Consider the following 23,108-nt stretch of genomic DNA (forward strand, 5'->3'; position numbering starts at 1 on the left):
CCGGTGAGGAGAACGGCAGGCATCTGGTCGGGACGATATGTGATGCTTGTGCATCGAGGAGGAGATGTTGACACCGACGAGGCCTTTTGGTGACGCAGCAGCCGCTCAGAGCTAGTCCGGGCGTACTTGCGGTGATATCACTTGCGATGGAAGCCATCACTCCTGAATAAATCCGCACTTCTGAAGGAGTAGTACGTCTCCGGAGGGCCGCGTCAGCTGAGCGGTGCCCTGCCAGGCCGAACCACTCACTGAGCCTAACGGTCCTAACATCACGTTAACGGTGCGGTGACTGCTGACATGGTGTTATTTTGTGCGTGCCTGTCACACTGCGGCTCATTATGTCGTTCAAGAACTCTGGTCCCCGGATGTTCAACTTAATTCATTACCAAGTGTGCGAGAGTGTAATATGCTGTTTCTTTTTTCTACCGCTGGCAACCGCCTCCCCGCTTTTGAACTATTCATCTTTGAGGCATGAAAACAGTCTCGGGCATCGTCATCCTCGAAGAACAGGTCGAGGCCAGAGACGGCGAGAAAATGTCGTTTTCGCCCCGGTCCAGAATTCCCGTATACCCCCCATTCCATTTCTGCGACACGCAGTAGAAAAGAACAATTTCACGATCGTCATTAAGGAAACGGCAATACGGCTGCTCTTGAACCCCGTTCTTTAAGGTTGAGTTAAAAGAGGAAGAAATTTGCTCTCACGTTGAGAGTAGCATAGCCCGCCTCCCTTTTTTTAACTTTCCTTATATCTCTAGTTTGCATTACTCATGGCAGCTTGGACCAAGATATGATAGAAGTAATACCGGGGAAAGGAAAGTACCAGTTGAGCTGTCGGCGGTTTTACGCCTACCTGGAACTACGGGGATTCTCGCCATTCCTCCCGTAAACACCCTGTTACTTATTTGATAAGTCTCTGTTTCATTATTTTGTATAGATGTCTATTTAAGAGTAACAAATCTACCTCGGCGCTAAATGACAGTATCATAAAGGTGATAGCGTGTACCCATCTTTAGTTCTTTATTGGGATAGTTTCGTGCCACTCCTTCAGCTCACACCCTTCTTACTTAAGGCGTGAAACAGAGCAGGTTGTCCCATGGCGACTTAGAAAAGTCCACCTGGGAAATCTAGACGGTCAACTTTATGGTCCGAACGTGTGTTCGTGTGCGCTTTAAGAGAAAGCTTGTGAACTTTCAACTATCATACCAAAGTCTGAACGTTTCCGGGAGCTGTTCAAAAACATTTTTTGTTACGCAGCTGTAGGAACTTGTCGCGTGATGACCGCCTGCAATAACACGAAATTTCTTTGGCTCCCTTATTAAGGGGAAAGCCTTACATGTCTCATGAAATAGAGGAAAGATAGAGAAAGAACCGAGGCATTTCCTGCCCACCTTTCAATCTCTCCCACCCTGTTCCCACGTGTAGGGTAGCAAGCCGGTCGTCCTAAACTGGTTAACCTGCCTGCCTATCCTTCTCTACTATTTCTTCTCTCTTATATGCCTCATGAGTCGACACTTTTGGCGTTGACAACGCGAACGTTACCAAAAATCATGGCAGATGACGTCATCGCATGGCACTGGCGCTTGGTCAAAGGAGGGCCGATCGCGGAGGTAGCGTAACACCAAGCCAGGTGCAGAAAGCGTGAGGACGGGAGAATGCAACCGAACCACAACGTCAGAGTAATTCAATGGGTCCCTCTTGAGAGCGTTTGCTTTCGCCTATGCTCTCCTTAAGGGAACGTGAAGTTTATGTCATTATTTAGCATAACTTCAGTGCGAACGACAGCGTATTTAATTCTTATTGGGCGAGTTTAAAAACATTCGCTCCTAATAGCCGTTAATAGCCTCTTAATGGCTTCGTAGCTGTTTTCGCAACATTTATTTTCAAAGTTAGCTACATCCCGAGTGTTTTCTCAAATGCTCGAGAATAATTTGTGCGGTAAGCTGGGGGCTACCTCTTCAAATGGCGGCGCCGAAATGCGCTGGAATTTCGCCACAAACGATTATCCAGGAGAAGCTCACTTACTTGGGCTCCGATGCTTCCCGCTGCGTTTCTTTTATAGTACGGTGAACGTATCACATTCTTCACTATTCTACGAACTTATTTCTTTTGTTCCAGTCGATGGAGTCGAATGAACAAGCTAGGCTGAATATTTTCTTTCGCATGCAAAACGTGTTTGCAAAGCCACGAGCGCATGGCAGCGTGATCGAACGCATCGTACTCTTACGTTTATCTACGTACGCACACCTACTGTATGTACTGCCACGTCAGCTTTGCAATGCCATGAAATCTAGAAAGGACGCCAGCTGACTGATGGCTGAACAAGGGTTTGCGATCATTAATTCTTTCCGTTTGCATGTATTGGCAAAGTATTTTGAATGGTAGAGGGCTTCGTAGGAACCACTGCCAACAAATGGTTAGCCCATACCTCTTACACGAAGCTCTTCTTTTCTTATCCTTGTCTTATTTTCAGCTTCGTTATTATCTTTCGCCAGTGCGACAAAGCCAACTAAGCGAAGCCTTATTAGCTTCCAACAATTTATGTTAATGTTTTTTGTCTTTATTTCGCTTACTAACTGTCAATGTTATGAGCTCGGCGTTGGAAATGGTTGTGTGGCAGACGGGTTTAGCCTGGTATACATAGCCGGCAACCTTTCCACCTCAGCAAAGCAGGCCCTTTTAGCAAGGGTGCATCACGAGGGGTTGATCAGCCCCGTCTCCTGAAGAAATAGGATTTGCTCGCGAAGAATTGTAACACAACAGAACCAACTGCGAGTGTACCCAGGCTTGGTTATTTAAGACTGAACTATTCAGTTCCCCGCTTCGTGTCTTATGTGGTGACATTTGTAACGTAGAGCATCTTTGTGCTGGTCTAGAAACAGCTGATGTGGGAATGTATAGCTTGGGCAGCACTGCATGGTTCTTACGAGGCGGCGAATACTTGCGCGATCATTTCGATGCATGGGGTGCTATAGCTTTACCAGTGCTGCCGGCGCGTAAGCAAATGGGAGACGATCGAACCGAGCACCTACAACGAAACACAAGTGCTATGAAAACCATCGAGGCAGGAAGGCGGCCGGGGTCATGAACACGATCGAGTGGCGGGTATCCGGGGTCGCAGGGTTGATGCAGTCATTTAGCAGTCGGGTCACGTCCCTCACCGTGGCAGCCTCGACGTCCATCTGCACCCTGGAACGATATCGCCTCCCTGTCCCGCTGCGCACTGTGGACGAGAGTGGAAGGAAGGAGATGACACCGTTCGTGACGAGTGTTGAAGTAGGAGAGGACGAAGGTTCGGTGCATGACGATGCCTCTTTGTGCACGCTTCAGTTGGAGAAGAGCGGCTGCTGTAGGCGTCATTGCTTATCGGCTTTTCTTCTTTGCGAGAATGCATTGCTTTGTGACGGTCTGTGAAAAGTGTGGGGTAGCTAATGTAACGCGAGAATGTTACTCCCCGACGCTACACAAACAAGCTTAAGTTTTCCATGCAGCAATAGCATAATTCATGATGCCTTCTTATTTCTTAATCTTTAAAGCCGCTTGTTTGTGGACATCGTTCTCTTGGTATACGTTTGAATAATACTGATTTGTTCTTTCATTTGTTTCCCTTTTGCCTGAGTACAGAAAGCTTGTATTGCATCTAGTATTTTTGTAATAGTAGTTTTGATCAACAATCGATGCGTAACCGTGTGCGATTGTCAATTCCTGTCGCCTTTGCGACACTTGTTTTCTTTCATATTCCCTTGTATGACGGGCTTTGAAGGTATTAAAATAAATGCAGTGTAAAGTAAGAAATGTGGAAAGAAAAACAGCTTCAGCACCCTATTCCAATACTTGGTAAGTATATATACATTTAAAAAAACCCATAGGATGCGTTAAAGGGCCAGCAGAAAGAGTTTCCAAACAATATACTAGGCCATTTTTATTTTCATTTCATGAAATGCTTCATAATCTTCGCACACGAGCTTTGAGAGACTGGAGTCTACCAGTATTGTGTGAAAAATGTGTCATCGGTGCGTCTGTTCAGGTAAGGTGCACCCCTTGACTGGCGGATATCCTTCCGCGTTATTCGGCCAGTGTGCTCCGATCACTATTGGGAACGATATTAACGTTCTGAAAAAGGGCACGCAGGCGATAGCCTATAGAAGTAAATAGCACTGACATAATAATAACACTAATAATAATAATAATAATAATAATAATAATAATAATAATAATAATAATAATAATAATAATAATAATAATAATAATAATAATAATAATAATAATAATAATAATAATGCCTTTATTTTTCATAAAGAAGATTAGGGAGGCTGGGAGAAAAGGCTGAGAAGCAATTGGGCCAGCTCCGGCCTCCCAGAGGTGCACTTGGGAGAAATCGATAACCAGAAGGGATTTCTACAACAATGAGACAAAGAGCCTTATCAACAGGATAAATAAACAGCAAGAAAAATAAAGACAGAGAAGTAGCATTATCAACAAGGATATATTCTTGCAAGCACAATATTTATTCTTGTCCTTACGTTTACAATAATCATTGCGCGTCGCAAGCAAAGATACCAGACGAACAATAAACAGGAGGGCGCAATTCTCCGCAAGCGTGTTTTCACCCCACTTCTACTGCTCCGCACAACCATATCTCAACAGCTGTTCATCGTCTTGCCTCGGTCCAGGTGCCACACGATAGAGCTCTTGATTAAATCCGCTAGTGATTTCGCGTCTTGCTAGTCTAAAAGGAGGTGTATGTCATTGGCTGCAGCTAATGTAGTTAGTTAGCTCCACCTGGGTATCTTCGTTTAGATGAAAGTTAATTGCCACTATGGAAATTGAACACTATGCACCATCAGGGTTTAGTTCTACGCATACATTTATGGTCCATCTAGATGGGAAAATAGTGCTGTGAATCATAACGATCCAGGACACAGTTGTTTTACTAATCTCAGTTTATCATTGTAACCGAGAGCGGAGCACCCAGTGTGGTTAGAGCCCATTTCTACTGTTCGACTAAGTGCACACTTTAACAGGAAATTTAGGTCTAGGTCTAAAATCGCTGCCTATAAACTCCGCATACCAAGAGCGACTGCCATTTTGATGTGTAACGTGTTTTGTCAGGAAATGAGGAGCCACCACTGTGTCGTCGACTTTGGAACAGTGTGTTATGACACTGGACGCATTGTTCCTTATGCTCTGGCAAGCAACAGCACACCAAGGGCGTCACCGTTGAACTATATCAGCAGTTCCTTCGCTCACACGGTAAAATAGTGCAGAATACCACCGAGACCCACATGAGTAAACGAAACGATTTTAGGCCATCATGACGTATTTCTAGAGCTTGCAATCAATTCTTGTTCTCTCAAGCTGCAAAAGCATGGCTTCAAGATTGACGTGTGTTCGAGGGAGTCGTTTAAGGGTGCCCGCTTATTTAGACAAAGGTGGCAGTCTGGGCACGTTGGTAGTCCACTTTTAAGAACGGTAAAGGCTCACTGGAGACGTACACAACGAAGGAACACACACGCGCACAGAAGCGCTACGTTCAACAGTTTATTTTTAGGGGCGAAGCTCCTTATAGCGGCACCCGTTCGTCCCTCGTAGCGTAGTATGTAACCAGTCTTACGCTTTGACCTGCAAGGTGGTGCCGGTGGGAGATTTTTCCTGTGCGTTGTTGAACAATAAAAAATTCGCAGCGTTAGCTAAAAGCCGACTTCTTCTGTCTCTCATTCCCATTAGCAGCCATTCTTTACCTCCAAGGCAGTGCCTGGTGAGATTTCTCCTGTGCGTGATTAAACAATAAAAATTTTGTTCAAAACGCCGTTGATTGATGAAATAAACCAACAAAAAGACGCCAGATGTTTTGTAAAAGCAAAACGAAAGAACGCCAGATGTTTCTAAAGCAAAACGAAAAGACGCCAGCTGCTTAACGAAAGACGCCAGATGTTTTCTAAGCAATGGTTTTCTAAACAATGAAAATTCACAGCGTACATGTAAAATTAAAGTGCGCTGCAAGTCGTCATAACTCATCGAACCTTTACTATAAACGCGCCCGATCTCACGTCGGTGATGATGTACTGGGCAGAATTCACGGAAGATTCACGGTTTACCGATGAACCTCCGCAGCTTCGCCCACTCATCATCATTCACTCCGTGGATATGCTGTGATTTTTTTTTTATCCTAACGTTAATTATATTCTGTGTCTTTCGTCTTTTGCGCTGTTCCAAAATGAACCCAAACCAACTATCCCAACTCTCCCTTTTGCTAATCATATAGCAAAGCATGAGCACATCTAGTGCGCAGGAGTAAAAAAAACATTACAAGGCAACATCACGGACACCAAGAAAATAGCGCGATAGACGGCATGCTAATGCACTTGTCGCTCACCTTTGTAATCTCCCCTGCTTCTATAATCTCGCGTGTTAGCTTATTCCTATTTCTTCCCACAATTCTGCACGTGTCGAGTAAAGGAAAGCAGCCGCACTTCTTACAATGCATTGCGACGAAACCACCTGCCACGTTTTTGATATTGAAATGGTGTTCACGCAGCCGATAGTTCAAACAGCGAACGGGTTGTCCGACGTAGCTGCGACCACGAGATGCCACTCACAGTTGACCCATAGCTGCCCGGTCAAACAGCGATGTTGAAAATTTCAGATACAAGTCTTCCACCACCCCACTGTTCTCAAGCATTGCTAGCTTAATGTGGGACGCATATGAATTAACATGCAATGCATAATACAACCTCGCAACTAAAAAAGAAGAGCCGGAGAGGATGCGTGAACGTATAATGTCGAGAATGCTGCACATTGAGCACTCATAATTTCAAACTAGATTCTCAAGGACATTCCTGATCTCGCACATAAACGCCTCAAGAAATATGACCTTCTACGTTGTCATTTACTTTACTTAATTGAGTTCATTATCATCATGCAAAAAACTGCAATCACTCCAAAAAACCTGTTCATTCTCCATCACCACGGTTCTTCTCTTTCTTTTTTTTTTCCTTTACAACCATGCACCTTGCGTTTTATCTTATGAAGCACTAAAAGACAACCAGCATATCCTTCCTCTTTTCTGTATTCGAGCAAATTAAATTGTTTTCCGGGTCAAGTAGCCCACCCAGATAATTACTGCCGCATTATCCAGAGTGCTTAACAGATTACACCGCTTAACAATTTCGCCTGGAGCCTGTGATGCTCGCGAGCGTACCTTTCTTCTAGTGTAGTTCCACCTGCGAAAACTCTTCTTATGTCCATGAGCCTCTTAAAGCTTTTGCTCAACCTTCGTGTCTTTTAATGAACGTGCCATCCTGTCGGAGTCCCTGCTTTCCGTAATTTAAAGCTCGGGGTCGTCTCCCTCCATCTTTCTCATACTTCTGTATGTTAATTATTGCATAAGTATACTATGTTAACACGACCATCTTTTAATCAAAATTTTAATCACCCTCGGGACAGCGCCGCTTTTTGCCCATAAGCTCTGAGGGCTTCTAAAGAAGACAAAGTGCGCACACACGATGCTTTCGTCTTTGTTCTGGTTTTTCTATGACAATTGTAAAATGTAACGAGCAAGCGCCACCCATTTTATACGAATCAACTCAACGATGTAGCGAGTTGCTGCTACCTACGCGATATTTCTTATAATCATGGAAGCGGGAACTAATGCGCCGATGAGAGTGGCAAGGGTGTGTAGATAGAGTTGAGACAAATTCCTCCTCATCCTCATTTTATTTATTGATTAATGCGAGTCACAATAGGTCTAAGCAAGAAAGGGCAAATGCAGCCACTGTTACAACGCGTGAATGCATTCGGTAAACGCAATAACAGTTCAAATATCACAGAGAAAGCACGAAAGATGTGAGCACGTAAAAAAACACACGTGAAAACACATGAACTAATGGACAGAATTTCTGGACGCGCTTGAAACACAAGGGCACAGTGAGGCGCACATAAACCACAAACGAAAGCGCTCTAGCAACTGAAGTTTATTTGAGCATCCTGCCTATATCTGTACATACGAGCTTGAACCATGTGACGTATGGTATCGCACCATCGAGTTAGGGAACAACATTTCCTTTTGTGACAAAGCAACCGATGCGGAGATGACACACATGGCCTCTACTCTGATTATAGATTGTGCCTCTCTCTCGTGCTTCAATCTTTATGGTGGCTGATTATGCGACAGTTTGAAAATACGGGTGAACAACCACAGCCATTGCAGTGTATTGATAGGTGCCCGTCCCTGTACCGTGCAACGTTTTGTCTGTGTTCTCTTAGGCGATCATTCGTACATCTCCCAGTTTGGCCGATGTATTTCGCACCGCATGTTAATGGCAAGCTGTAGACCACCCTTTCTGCACAGGCTACAAAAGGGTTTGGATGTTTTTTTCTAGCATCCTCTCGGCTTCACTGCTGACAGTTCTGTGAGCTTGCACAATTTTTGTAGCTTGTCTGGTACGGAAAAATTCATCTCGACTCCGACTTGGCCGGCCACTTTCTTCAGCCCATGCGAAATTTTGTGAATATAAGGGATGGCCGCCAGATATTTTCTTTCTGCTGGTTATGTTCCCCCAGGTACTATCCGGGCTTTGGACTTTCTTTAGCACGGTACCTGCTACCGACGCGAGCACATCGATTGGGTAACCCGCCGAGGTTAGACGTGCCACTTGTTCACACAAGCTGGTGTCTGTCGCATGACCACCAGACTTCTTAACTGCATTTGTGAAACGAAGGCTCACTATGCCTCGCTTTACCAACTTAGAGTGCGATGAACTGAACGGCCGGTGTGGTTTATTAGCTCGAGGATGATAAGCCCAACAGGTGTGTTTGCCCCGAAAGGTTAGTTGGAGATTAAGGAACTGCAAAGTGTTGTTCCTTAAAAGGAAATGTTGTTCCTTAATTCGATGGTGTGATACCATACGTCGCATGGTTCAAGTTCGCACGTACAAATGTAGGCAGGATGCTCAAATAAACTTCAGTTGCTAAAGCGCTTTTCTTTGTAGTTTATGTGTGCCTCACTGTGCCCTTGTGTTTCAAGTGCGTCCAAAAATACAGTATGTTGTTCCAAATCGCCCAAGAAAACAGCACTCCTAACGCACTGAGCCTAGTAACACTGAGCCTAGCAACTGAGATAAAGAATCCTAATTAAATGTATATCTACAAAATCAATCTCAGCCGAGACGAGACTGGCAACGAATTACTTAAAAGACGTGGCGCAAGTTTACAAACAAGAGAAAAAAAAGTCCCTTTTATTTTTTTTCTTCTATTCTGTAACCTTGCGCAAGGCCTTTCAAGTAGCTGTGCACCAAACAGCCCAACGTATAGCGTATTGTGAAACTTCATTTCTTCAACGGTGGGCCCCGTCCAGTCTGTTTTCTGGCGTTCTTTCTGTCCCTCCTATTTTTTTCCTTCTGGTTTGTAACCTTGCACCATGTCCTTCAAGTAATTCGTTACAAGTCTCGTCTCGGCTAAAGGAAATCCGGGCCGCGTGGACGCTGCCTGCGTGGTCACACAGCGGGACGCAATCTCTCGAAAGAGACGGCGTAAAACCCGCGCCGCAAAATTCACAGACCGCTGACATTGGAAAGAGCACAGGCAACCCTGTCTCAGTACCACAATGTGTCAATCAAGCGTATGCTGCCCTGAATCTACCTTTGCAACGTCGCTGTTGGAAATGACAAACAAAACTTCAGCGTACTAAGAGTTACAGCTTCAGCGATATTGTGTGCAAGCATTAAGAACTCATAAGCAATATCTTTTTTAACTTGTTTGGGCAGTAGCTAGCGTATGTAATGCGGTTCTCTATAAAAGGCAAGTGGCCAGAGAACGCATTTTCTAAACGTTTGACTGGTTGCCCGGATGTTCTCGTTTGAGTGTCCGGATAACGGGGCAGGAGAACGTCACGGACAACGGGAGCTAAACGCACTTCATGCCTAAAAACTCTTGTCCACCAGACTATAGCAGGAAGCTACCATATAAGCCTGTTTGAAGTCATAAGAAAAAACGGTTCAAAATTCACCCTGCTAGCTCAAGAACTTCGTAAATGTAGGGAGATAGAAACAGTGCTCGAAGTTAAGAAATAACCATCCTTCACTTAGTGAAAACTTGCCATAAAATTTTGCGCGTGCACGATTTCAAGGGACCAATAATAATTATTTTTCTGGGGTTTTACGCACGGAAACTACAATGTGATTATGAGGCACACCGTAGTGGAGGCCTGCGAAAATTTCAGCCACTTTTTTTAACATGCACCTAAAAATTACACCGGCCCCAAGCATTCTCGCCTCCATCGAAAATGCGACCGCTACGGTCGGTATCGAACCCGCGTCTTTGAGGCCATCAGCCGAGCGCGGTAACCACTGTACGACGCCGGCGGCAAGTTCAGGGGTCTATATGCTAATCTCCACAGCCTACCTCTGTGTCTTTCTGCAAGTGAAATCATTCTCTGTCTCTCTCTCTCTCTCTACAAGATATGACCGCTAACTCGTTGTTCTTGGCGTTTCTGCGCAGCGCAAGCAATCAAATCAGGAAGTCTAACCAGGTGCGAATTTCCAGTTTAATACCCTGCGCGGTGTGGTGGCATAAAACAGATAAGAAGTCACGTTTGCGGGCGCAACATTCTAAGGTAATTCCGGTGCTTCCGGCTAACAGATCAATTTCCTTTTCTTGCTACCGAACGAGGAAGTAATGCCTGCTGCCATGTGCACCTGGCATGTCTGGACGAGAAATGTCATCCGTCAAACTGTTCCGTACGATCGACAAGAGCTACGAAATGGAACTGGAGACACGGTGATTAATAACAACAGCGGTGACGTTTTCGGTAGCGATCGCCCATGAGGGCTTTCCTTCCAGGTCGCGTACCTTTAGCTGACATCCGGAAAATTGCACAGAAATGTGCGCACAGGTTTTATTGCAGTCGTTCAGAAGAAGGAAGAAATTACGTTATCCTAAAAAACACACACACTTACAAAATAGCGAGAGAAACGAAGCCAGATTTCTCTATGACAGCACTGTTAGATTCCGTTTTATATGATTGCTGTTTAACTCGATATCGTCCTTATAAACGATATCAAATAAACGTAAATACTGAACATTTGAAATGAAGGGCATGATTAGAAACCATTTCGCGCTTTATTTTTCTGCGCTGTTATTTAGTGCCGTCTACAACGCATAACGATCTGTTATTGGCAAAATGCAAAGCCTCTTTCACCATGTTATCCTGAAACACGCAGCATCACTACATCTACCTGACTGCAAAGCGGTCGCTGTAAGACCAATGACGGCAGAAACCATCTTGGAATGTCGTCTTGAGAGGTCACTGCGCATGAAGGTGACGAAGGTATTGCTCAAATTCTTTAAGACATCAGTCTTGCACCGACGGTCGCAGAGCAATGGCGATATCGTGACCCTGAGGTGTGTGACTTTGTGCGTGCCTGCTCCCCCCCCCCTCTTTTTATCTGTATCTCTGTCCTTAAAACTTCCCCATCCATTACCCCAGTGTAGTGCAGCATACCACTTTTTCTAGACTGGTTAACATCCCTGCATTTCCTCTCTCTCCTGCTCCTTCCTTGGTTAAATTTAAAACGTGTTTAATAGGATGATACAAGTAACAATACTTATGAGACACAAGGCCTAGTTGTAGCCCAACATTGTCTGAAAGTTCGCGGCTTCCCGGAGCTATTTATAAGCAATTTTGTAATATTTGCAAACCGGAGGCCGCAACTACGTTTTAACCAGAATTACGTTAAATAAAACATATGATATATACTATATCGCTTATACTCCAACAAATCTACAATATTCTGTAACTTGTGCTTATGTGTGTTATTGTAACAGCACCTCTCAGCAAAAAAAAAAAAAAGAAAGAAACGTCATGAACTTGAAGTAAACTAGAGGGCCTGTACAAGCAAGAGTCGCTACCGCGGCAAGTTTGTTTGCGATAAAACTAGCCTATTGGTCATCTTTCAGTCCCTACATCAATCGGCGCCCAAGCAGTCGAGTGTTTTCCAAATTACACCGAACATATTAGCTGGCCATGTTCAAGTTCCTACATTAATCTACACACAACCTGCTGAGATCGCAGCTGAATGTCGGCGCTAGGTTCAAAAATCCGTACTTTCGCTTCGATGGATAAGAAGAAAAATGCACGGTCATTGATCATCAACTTAACCCTGCGCGAAATTACAAGAAAAGCGTGATGCGTACGAATCATTACATATATACGAAGTCCGAGCACCAGACGGGTACGGTGGCAGGAAATAAATTTTTCTGGCCATGTCGAGATGTAAGGAACGAGACCGGCGAATCGTGGGCGATTAATAACAGCCCCGTCGACGTTCTCCTAGGCCTCTCTCTAATGACGTTTTTTTTTTCTCGTCATCTTATAAGCTGAGCGCAAGATGCCGTCTCACGATTTACGGGAAGTCAGAAAAGTCCTAATGGTATCCTTCGGAGAAACACCTATTATTTTCGGCCTCCTTAGCAGCGTACGTCAACATTGCACCAAAGGGGCCTTGCTTTTCGAAATCCGGTTGAGCGATTCGCACTTGAATGCCTGAATGACATCTAAGAAATTAGTAATAATCTAATAAGTTAGATTAAATTAGTAATAATCTAACAAATTAGACTTGATGGCGTAGGTAGTATGCGAGGGATTATGGGTCAGCTGCGAGCTCGTAAAAAATCACGTGCTACGTGACGCCAACAGGCAGAAAAAAATGTTCCACACTGGCCGCCATGGCTGCGATCGCCGCTGACGAACACTCCTAGGTTTACATGCACATATATACCTCATAAAGTGGACGGGAGGATGACTGCCGCCGTAGCAGGTTCGGTCCCTGCCGGCGGCAAGTTATCTTTTCGTCCACTTTACTTTCTTCACACTTACATCCTATTTACTACAAATAACATTCCTTATGCTTTCCCTGGCATTATTGTCTGTTAGTTCTCATTAATATTGTGTCTAACAAAGCAAAAACGAGCCCTCAAAAGTCACCTTTCCTTCTAATAAATTAGGGTAAGAATTGCCGCCGAATTGTGGGGTAACCATCGTGGCGCGAAGATTACATGAGGGCAGATCTGCGGGTGTAAACACAATGTATGCACAGAAAATAAAATAAGCTGTAATAACAAATATATTACTGCCTTTACGAAGTAGAATTTAAAGGGAAGCTTGAAAGGATGAAAAGCTCTTGGCCACGGGGTGTCGCTGTAGCCAATGTTTCGACGAGTGGCCTTGTCGTGTGTTGCGGTGGATTCCTGATGAACATTTATCGCCGGGGGTTCTTTAACGCGTACCTGAGCGCACGGGTGTCCTTGCATTTCGAGCCCGTCTAAATGCGGCCGCCGTGGCCGGGAATGGAAGCCGCAACGTCGATGTTACAAGCGCGACACATTCTCTGCTATACTACACTGGTGGATTAGGGAGGTCAAACTTCTGGTTAACCTCCCTGCCTTCCGCTGCTCTTTCTCTCTATATTTGGATAATGACTAGCGCTCTTTTTAGATGCGAAGCATCTCTTGCTCGGGGGTATGTCCCGCGGCATGGTAGTCCGCACTCACACTACGCATGCGCAACTCTCCTCCTTCCCTCTCTCCAACAGCTGCGCGTTACTCTCTCCACTTCTCTCCCAGCACCTGCTTGCGCTTCTCCTGCGTTCTTGCTTCTGCTCTCGCGGCGCATGCGCTGCTCTCCTCCTCTAGTCTCCTCTGCTTCAAGTGGTAGAGCGCTGCGCGCGTTCTTGCTTCGGTTGACTCCTCTGAAATGCGGGCTCGACATGCCGAAATTCTCTCCTGCGTAGCGCCGCGATGAGCGCCAGCGCATGCGCGTCCCCTCCCCCTCTCCTCTCCTACGCTGCCTCCCTCTCGCAAGCCTGTCGACCGCGTTCCCCGCTCGCCCTGTGAGAATTAACGGCGAGGCTAGAGGGAAGACACCACGCGCGTAGTGTTCCTCTTCGCGTTCCACGACGCGAGGTCGGTAGCATGCCTGAGGTGGGTAGCATGCCCAACGAACGCCAACGGAACGCAATCGCGCAAGTGCTCCGGCTTCGCATCGCCTCATGGTCCTCTTTAGCGGGAGATGGTGTAATTTTAGGGGCGAAGCTCCTTAAAAGCGGCACCCGTTCGTCCCTCGTAGTGCGTAACCAGTCGTAACGCTAGTACCAGATCTTGACCTCCAAGGTGGTGCCGGTGGGAGATTTTTCCTGTGCGTTGTTGAACAATAAAAAATTCGCAGCGTGCGCGTTAACTAAAAGCCGAGTTCTTCTGTCTCTCATTCCCCATTAGCAGCCATTGGCATGTTCCAGTAGGAAACGTTAGTAGAAGTGTAAGTGTTAGCTAAAAGCCGACTTCTTCGTCTCTCATTCCCATTAGCAGCCATTGTTTTACCTCCAAGTAGTGCCTGGTGAGATTTCTCTGTGCGTGATTAAACAATAAAAATTTTGTTCAAAACGCCGTTGATGATGAAATAAACCAACGAAAGACGCCAGTATGTTTTCTGAAAGCAAAACGAAAGAACGCCAGATGTTTCTAAAGCAAAACGAAAAAGTCGCCAGCTGCTTAACCGAAAGAACGCCAGATGTTTTCTAAAGCAATGGTTTTCTAAACAATGAAAATTCACAGCGTACATGTAAAATAGAAAGTGAGCTGCAAGTCGTCATAACTCATCGAACCTTTAGTATAAACGCGCCCGATCTCACGTCGGTTGATGATGTACTGGGCAGAATCACGGAAGATTCACGGTTTACCGATGAACCTCCGCAGCTTCGCCCACTCATCATCATCACTCCGTGGATATGCTGTGATTTTTTTTATTTCGGATTTGAGCACGAACCGGGAATAGCAAGTTGTTTAGGTATACCGCAGCTGCCGTTTTTTGAAACATATTGGATTTGTTTTTGCGACTTTGTCCACGGGCATTAAGGGGAACCCACGTCCATAGTACAGATCTACTTGGCTCAGAAAATGCGGGTCAATTTGTACCTGTTCAACCGTTCATGCAGTCGAGCCTTTCTGTGTGACGCTTAGTTGCCTGTATCTACTGAAAGTGGCTAAGGCGACGTGGTCTTTCGACAGATCAGTTTACCACCTCTGGCATCAGCAATAAGACCTGCTGCCAGCTTTGTAAGCAGAATATATCTTCAGTGCCTTTTCTGTCACCAAAGGATTCCACGACCACCGAAGCAGGAGGCCCACTGCACAAAAGAATGGAGGATTAGATACGGGATTAGAGAAGCTTGTGCCAACTCCGTACAGCTAATCCGTGCTCCGCATTGCAACACTACAGAAGTCGTAGTTGATGCCCGGCGTCAAGAAAAAACGAGCGCGTTAAGACCATAGATAAACTGCTGACAGCTGGTGCTATGAACAGAAACACCAGTGAACTGTCGCTCTACTTATATGTTTTTTGTGCCTAAAAGAAACGAAGATACCGTGACGGCTGTTCCCTGTACTTTATCTTGCTTTTCTTGCTATGGCGCCTAGCAACATTATGTTCCTTTGCAGCATCTCAGATTCACCACCAAGTGGGTGTCGTTAAAAAAATCCCGCAAAAAATATGGAGCGTACGAATCTATGACTAACATGACTGATCGCTTGTGGCACCGTGATATTGTCACGTAGCCGTGACGGTGAAGAAGGCTCCAGCAGGACTCGAAAATACGGAACTCTTTATTTAGGCGAATTTGTACCCGGAAAATTAAATGTCAAAGTACAAGCAATTCAAGCTGTACACTAATGCTGTTCTGCGTGAGTTCCAGAGTAAACTCGAATGTTCACGTTGTGCGCGTAATCGTATCGGACGGTCCTAAAATAATCTGGAAGGTTCCTATCATTCGGACGCGGCTCTCGCAAGGCATTAGCTACACGTGTAATGAGCCGGTTACATAAAAAATAGAAAAATGGAGTGTGCGTGGCATTAGCTCGTTATTACATCACGACTAACGATAGCACCTGCATTGCATATGCGGGTATCAGCCACATGTAGGAAGAAATACATAAATAAAATCGGCAGATCCCACGTACCGTGGGAGTCGATGTTATGCGAACCATGCGGCGGGTAGGTGACTGTGGCGTAACTTTTTTTATTGAGCGACACGTTACAAAATGACGCTAAAGATTTGTATAAATTTTATACGCACACATATATATGTTGAAGAGCCGCATATGTGTTATATAACCAGTTGTTTACGGTTGAGTAACGCTGCCAATGGCAACGTGGGTATTACCTACACCAGAAGCGGTAGCTGATATGTAGTGCTTATACGTGTCCCGAGAACGCACACACGTTCCCGAACCCGTGTGCATGTGTGCAGGAAGTTCTTGACAGTCCTTGAACAAGGGCATCATCACCGTGATCAGTGAGCACCAGCAGCTGGTCATTACTTGTTATAGGATCCGGTCGTGATCGTGATGACGAGGAGTCCATGTGTAGTGAAGTATGTGGTATAGTAGAGCTGTTGGAATTCGTTGATTCCTCGGTCATTTTGTCGACAAATTGTCTGTCGACAGAGCCGGCGACATGTCGGAACCTGAAGCCACCCTTCGCGTTGGTGAGGTATAGGCCGTCGAGGCTGGCAGGCCTGGATAGTTCTACGTAGACCAACATCAGTGGATGGTGTTTGTCGTATTCGTAGACTACCTGGGCGCATATGGCCTAAGTAGCCTAGTCTACAAAGCGGCTGCCAATCAATCTGGCATCATCCTCGGTCAGCATGAGGCCACAGCCCAGCCTCGTAAGAAATGAAGTGGACACCGCGTCGTTCTGGTGGACGAAGTGCACTTTACGGTGCGGTGATGTGGATATCATATGCAACTTTCGTTAATATATTCCTCCGGGGTCGAGCAATGCTTCAATATAGCTTGCTGAATCATAGGAATACAAACGTAACGTTTATTAGACTGCTATAAAAGCGGAGCCAAGACTGGAACCACAGATGTTAATCGAATATGACGCCTGTATCGTAGGAGTATACATCGTAGGAGTATCATGTAGTGTTTATTCCTTTCTTGTAAAATTAGATAGCCAGCACCACAACCACGTTTGACGTTGCACCGATATTACGCCTGCGTAGGCTGCTTTTCCAAACCAGTTTATAGACCTGGCGTGGCTCAGTGGTAGAATACCTGATTGCCACGCAGAATGCTTGGGTTCGATTCCTGCTGGGATCCTAATTTTCATTCTTTCCATTCGTTGAGTCAATGCTGCCGATGTTGGTTTTCCTTAACGCTCTAGCATTTAAGTTAAGAATGTCTGTTCTTGCCGTTGCTGGGTAGATATAAACTGTCAATCACCTGTGGCACATACCCGTACACCGCGGCCCGTGGTAAACGGGTATGTGCCACACGTGTCTAGTGGAAAGGGTTTACGACGTACGCGACAAGATTTTGACGTTATTCATGTCATGACCCGGCAGTCATATTCGTCAAATCCTCTTACCTTCCCATGCAAATTTTGGTTTACACCAAGTTAAGGAGGCGATCATGACAGCACCCAGACGTAGGCGGCTAGATAGATAGATAGATAGATAGATAGATAGATAGATAGATAGATAGGTAGATAGAAACGCTCAAAGTGCCAGAGGTTCGCTAAGAAATGCTTCGCATTTAAAATAACGAAATCATATTTGGCCCATGCCCGCATTAGATATGCGTTAATGAGCCACGAAGTGAATCAAACGCTCGGCACTAGCGCCATTAAAGATTAAAGACATTTAAGTGAAACATCACGGTCACCGAAATTTTCTTGTCCTGTTCCTGAAGATAATAAATATAATAAAAATGCTTGGTGATGAAGGAATACACCAGATCAGGTTGAGAAGTGAGGGAGACAAACATCTAAATTCAGACTTTAATAGAGGTCTGCGAAGGAGCTACGAAACAGTTATACCTCAAAGTTTGATGAAAATCATTGGGAAGGAAGTAGAAGCTTTTTTTTTAGGGGCGAAGCACCTTAGGGTCTCGGCTTGTCGGCGTGTCATGTCGTCGTCACGGTCCATCATAAACGGGTATGCGCCACAAAATCGGATAAATCCCACTACTCGCCACCGGTCCACCAAAAGTGGAAGAGGCAACAGTTAGCCCAACAAATAGTCGACGACGTACCAGGATTTAATTGCATTAATCAAGACAATTTTGTTAAATCCAGTCTCAAAATTGGTTTCAAATGCCCAGTTTTCTCCTGTAAAACATACCTCTTAGCAAGTTGTGGTGTGTAACACAAAAACAACTTACGACAGTATCACTGATAATGGGCAATGAGAGACAGAAGAAGAATAAGAAGAACCTTAGGGTAAGCTGCGTTCCGACGCAGTTTTCCGATGACGTTAGTGGAGTTGAAACACCCTTCCCTACATGCCCTGTTTCAGGCTTGGCACCACTAGTGCCTCATAAAAGACATCTCTCAAAATAATGTGGCGAATTACCTCGGTCAGGCCTTTTTTTCTTCTTCTTCTTCTGTCTCTCATTGCCCATTAGCAGCGATTTTGCTGTGGGAAACACCGGCGCAGACTGCATGCTTTGTCCCTCCCCAGTTTTTCTTTCTTTTCCTTTTTTTTTTGTATTGTGAAAGGGTCACTTGGTCGTGGTAGGGACACTAAAGAGAAAACCATTGTTTCTCATGTTTGTAAATTACCCCTTTATAACATCAAAAGGATTAGTCTTGTGACGAGATGACGCTTGGTAATCCAGCGCGCGCAATGGCCACGGCTCACATGTGCAGCCCCTAGCAGCGACTTCCATTATGAACGCGAGACTTTTAAAACGGTGGTCAGTGAGACAGTGAACAAGCTCTGTTTTGATCATGGAGATTGTGCAGATTTTACTTCACCTCAGGGCACCACACCCGATACAAAGATCACGACGACCATCATCGTCATCATCCTCATCATCGGCGCTTAAAACGAAAATGCAAGAGATGACGCGCACTTCGAGTATACCTCACCAACGCACCGTGACGTTTTAGGTTTTGGCGGCGTTGGAGTTAAGTTGCGTCCTTAGGAAGCAAGCTAATTAACGCAGCAAGTTTCAGAAAGTTTTACTGAGCCAATGTGGCCACAATCCAATAAAAAGCTTCTAAATACTTCACGGTGCACATGTATTCAGGTTTGGAAGCTTCAGTGCGAAACTTGTAGTCGCAATATATGAAGTAGGTATTCCGTAGAAAGCGCCGCAGAGGCGACGCAACTGCACTTTTAAACTCGTGGACTGAGAATTCCATGTCGCTGTGCCACTCCTGCGGATTCCACATCGTTGCCTTGGGCACATATGAAACAGAGTGGCAAACTTTTATAGGATGCGAGGCCCGGCTGCTCTACGTGTATACAGATAGCGCGCGAAAGGCCACGTGGCGAAATCTACTGAATGGTATCTTTCTTTCATACCTTCACAATAAATACATTTATACTCGTTAACATGAAACAGCTGCTGATATTGAATGTATGTTTCGAGGGAAGGCTTGCGAAACCCTCAGGCACCTCTTTGAAGACGTGATTGCTGCTGCTAATGTTTTCAGGTGTGCCACAATTCAGCAACCAGGAAGCTGTTATATCGCTGCGTGCCAAGACGCAAGAAGATCCGCGGTGTTCCATAGAGGTTTATGCTTTCAGCCAATATGTGCTTTACGTTAAGTGCTCGCACGAAACTAGCGTCCTTTCTTTTTATTTCTTTTTTTTACCGCTCTTTAGCACCTGCGAAAAATCGCTTGCTCCTAATCTTTTCTTCATATATTGCGAATATTACGACCTCCGCAACATGCAATATGGCTGGGTAATTGGCAAATGGCCTGCTTACAAAAATGATCGCGCTCATTTTAGCTGTTGTTTTTAACGGCCAAGCTGTTCTTTGTCGAATCTTTCGTGTCCGATGTTGGCGTAACGCAGATGATCATTTCACGGGTATGTGCGACAGAAATTGGGCAAATCGCACTACTCGCCACTGGTCCACCAAAAATGAAAAAGAAAATTTGTTGCGGACCGGAAGCTCTTGAAACTCATAGGGCACAAGAGGAAGAAGACTGCGGGCGCCGAAGACGCGCGCGGTAGTAATAAACAGAATAACAAAAAAGAAAGAACCTTACTTTCGTTCGCCCAGAACGCAGTTGTCTCGTCTCGTTTCTGCGACATTTGCGCTTTCACAATGGACAAGCTTCCTCGTTCTCCCGATGAAGAAGGCGCCCGACGAGAGCGTCAGCGAGAACTGACGCGGTAGCGGGCTAACTCACGGCAACGGCCAGCATGGGATTAGAGGACAGGCGCTGAATGTGCCTATTGATGTTCAGACGACTGTAGGTTGCCTTCTTAGAAATATTCCCGACGTTGCCATTGACGTGTACCTTAAGCGAAGGCTACTTTTTAAACCTGTGTATAAGAGTGGTATATCCAAGATGCAATAAAACTATACTACTGCCTCAAAGGTTAGCAAAGAGCGTGTAATAAAGAGCAGTGATAAAACGTATCTGAAAGACTTGCAAAACATAGAAATGCGTTAGCCTGACGAAGGGAAGGCCACCGGCTTCGCTGTTTCATTAGCGTCCGCGAAGCGGAGTTGGTTTTTTAAAACTGTAATGGTACTCATTGATGTCATTATTCTTAACTGAAGCTTTCCAGGAGTTACCAAGCCTTGTCAGCAGAACGCGAGGCCTGCATACAGAATTTTTTGACGTGGCGGAAAAACAGCGTATGGGGCGAAAAGAAATCTTTTGCGACATTGTATTAATGTGAATAGCTCGCTGGTGGTTTCTAAATACTGTTATGTCTGTTATGTTCGCATGGCCAAAATCATACAAGCGTAGGAATGGACGCGCCCGCTTCTGTCTCTCTCTCCAGAGCGAGGAAGGGAACGACTTCTGAGTACGTTCACACGTGGACGCTGCAAGATCTGTCAAAATGCTGTTTTACTTCATTTTCCTCTCCGTAGGCTCTAGCACACGCGTGTGCGGCGTTTCTTCTTACGGAGAAACGGGGATAATGATGATGATGATGATGACCTTTATAATGGCTCACACCCACTCTGGGGGATCGGGGATAACCGAGGGCACTTTGTTTTCCTTTCCTCCGCTGCTTGAACGGAAGAAAAAGCCGATGCCTCCCCTTTCATTTTTGATAGAATCGACAATCGACTCATTAAAGGCGCCGACAAAAAGCGACCTCGAACTCGCTGATATTGTCAAGTAATAATAACGGCAACTGTCGATTGAAATTGTTTATGAAGGTGTATATATATATATATATCGGACAGGCCATCCACGCTGACACGGACGCCAGGTTTCTCTACAGTTACTGTTATGCAACGCCCTGTCCGGGCAACATTAAAGCTACTGAACTCGCAACCGTTTTCAGAAGCGAAGATCCTTGGCCTACAGCCGTGCGCTTAGCTGGTGCGGAAAGCACTAGGTCTTTGCTACAGCAACTCAAATCCACAAGTGTTTGCTACCATTTAGATATTGCGTGAATACCTCAATGCGTACGCGTAGCTCATTTTCTTTCTTTTCGTTTATTCGTCCCTTTTTCCCAGTGTAGGGTTCCAGACTGGACATGCGTCTGATTAGGCTTCCTCTCTTCTCTCTTTCTAGCATTCTTTGGGTAAAAACTTATGCTTGTAAAACTCCACCGGAATGGCTGGTAAACGATGAGTGTGCGAGACGGGCCCCACCGTGGTGCACCCTCGCGAGCGGCGCCTTCCATCGGAAGGGAAACGCCGCTTTGCTCGATTCCCTGCGTCCGTCTGCTGTGTGCGCGAAGCGTGTAACGAGAAAGCTGTTGTAGGAAACCGGCAAGAAAGGAATGCAGCGCTCTGTCCGGAAGCGCGCATCGTTCAGCAGTAGCCACAGGAGGAGCAGCGAAAGAGCGAGCGTCTCTCGTGGTATGGGTCGGGGTGTCTGACACGACGAGACGACTTCAAAGGAGACAGGCAGAAAATGATTTCCTCTTAGGCCTTCGTCTCTGTTTTAGCACCAGACGCAACGAGAAAGAAAGAAAGAAAGAAAGAAAGAAAGAAAGAAAGAAAGAAAGAAAGAAAGAAAGAAAGAAAGAAAGAAAGAAAGAAAGAAAGAAAGAAAGAAGGAAAGAAGGAAAGAAGGAAAGAAGGAAAGAAGGAAAGAAGGAAAGAAGGAAAGAAAGAAGGAAAGAAGGAAGGAAAGAAGGAAGGAAGAAGGAAAGAAGGAAAGAAGGAAAGAAGGAAAGAAGGAAGGAAAGAAGGAAAGAAAGAAAGAAAGAAAGTTAGAATCCCTTGCACGCATGCAAGGGATTGATCCCTTGCATGCCTGCAAGGGATCAATCTGGCAGCGAACAGTAAGCGGCATCCACTATTGTTCCTTTTGCTTCAGTCTTTCGTTCATTTTCTCACAGATGTGACGTCATGATTTATATTTACAGCGCTGTTTCTTCAGCTTGTACACATGGCGCTTAAAGGTGTTCGCTGTCTTGTCCTACATATGACTACTACTGCTCCACTGCACCTCTATATCAAATAACAATACCTGGGCTGAACGTGTAACCACTTCACGGCGTTAGAACAGGCTCCTATAATAACACATCCTATTCTACCCTATTCTATCACAGTACCCCAGTCTTCTCTTCAGGTCAGCTTCCTTTCCCATAAAAACTCTTCTTTTTCTATCTTTCTGGGTTCAGCGCAAGGTATTATTCGAGCGTGTTCTCATCCTGGCTTCCTATGGCTACATTATCAGACCGTATTTTCGCTGGCTTATCCTTTCTGAGAAGCGCTACTGAACATAATCATCAGTATCAAAAATAATTTCTGCAGTTTAACTTGATTAGCACTGGCAAGATAAATCGCGCGCTTTCCGATGTTCCGTCCGTCCACATTACATGTATGTATGTATGTATGTATGTATGTATGTATGTATGTATGTATGTATGTATGTATGTATGTATGTATGTAATGTATGTATGTATGTATGTATGTATGTATGTATGTATGTATGTATGTATGTAACCAATTATTTTCAGCCCACGCCAATCTGGATTTATCCTTCTAAGTTACTGGTTAGTAGATAACATTTGAGCAAAAATACTGCATACGAGAGACCGTAAAGATACGTCTTATGCAAAGGCGAAGAAGCTTAAAAACTATATACTTTCAAAAGCCTCCATCCTAAATGCTGTCAG

General features: G+C 45.1%; 1 protein-coding gene across 1 annotated transcript in view; it reads left to right on the forward strand.

Moving 5' to 3' along the window:
- The window catches only part of LOC119397686 (uncharacterized protein K02A2.6-like), a 30,393-nt gene extending 11,514 nt beyond the window's left edge, over positions 1-18,879 (forward strand). The window contains exon 4 of the mRNA XM_037665109.1: positions 18,814-18,879. Within this exon, the coding sequence (XP_037521037.1) occupies positions 18,814-18,879 (66 nt within the window). The remainder of the gene's footprint in view (positions 1-18,813) is intronic.
- The last annotated feature ends 4,229 nt before the right edge of the window (positions 18,880-23,108 follow it).

The sequence above is a fragment of the Rhipicephalus sanguineus genome, chromosome 6 (genome assembly GCF_013339695.2).
Source record: "Rhipicephalus sanguineus isolate Rsan-2018 chromosome 6, BIME_Rsan_1.4, whole genome shotgun sequence".
NCBI lineage: Eukaryota > Metazoa > Arthropoda > Arachnida > Ixodida > Ixodidae > Rhipicephalus > Rhipicephalus sanguineus.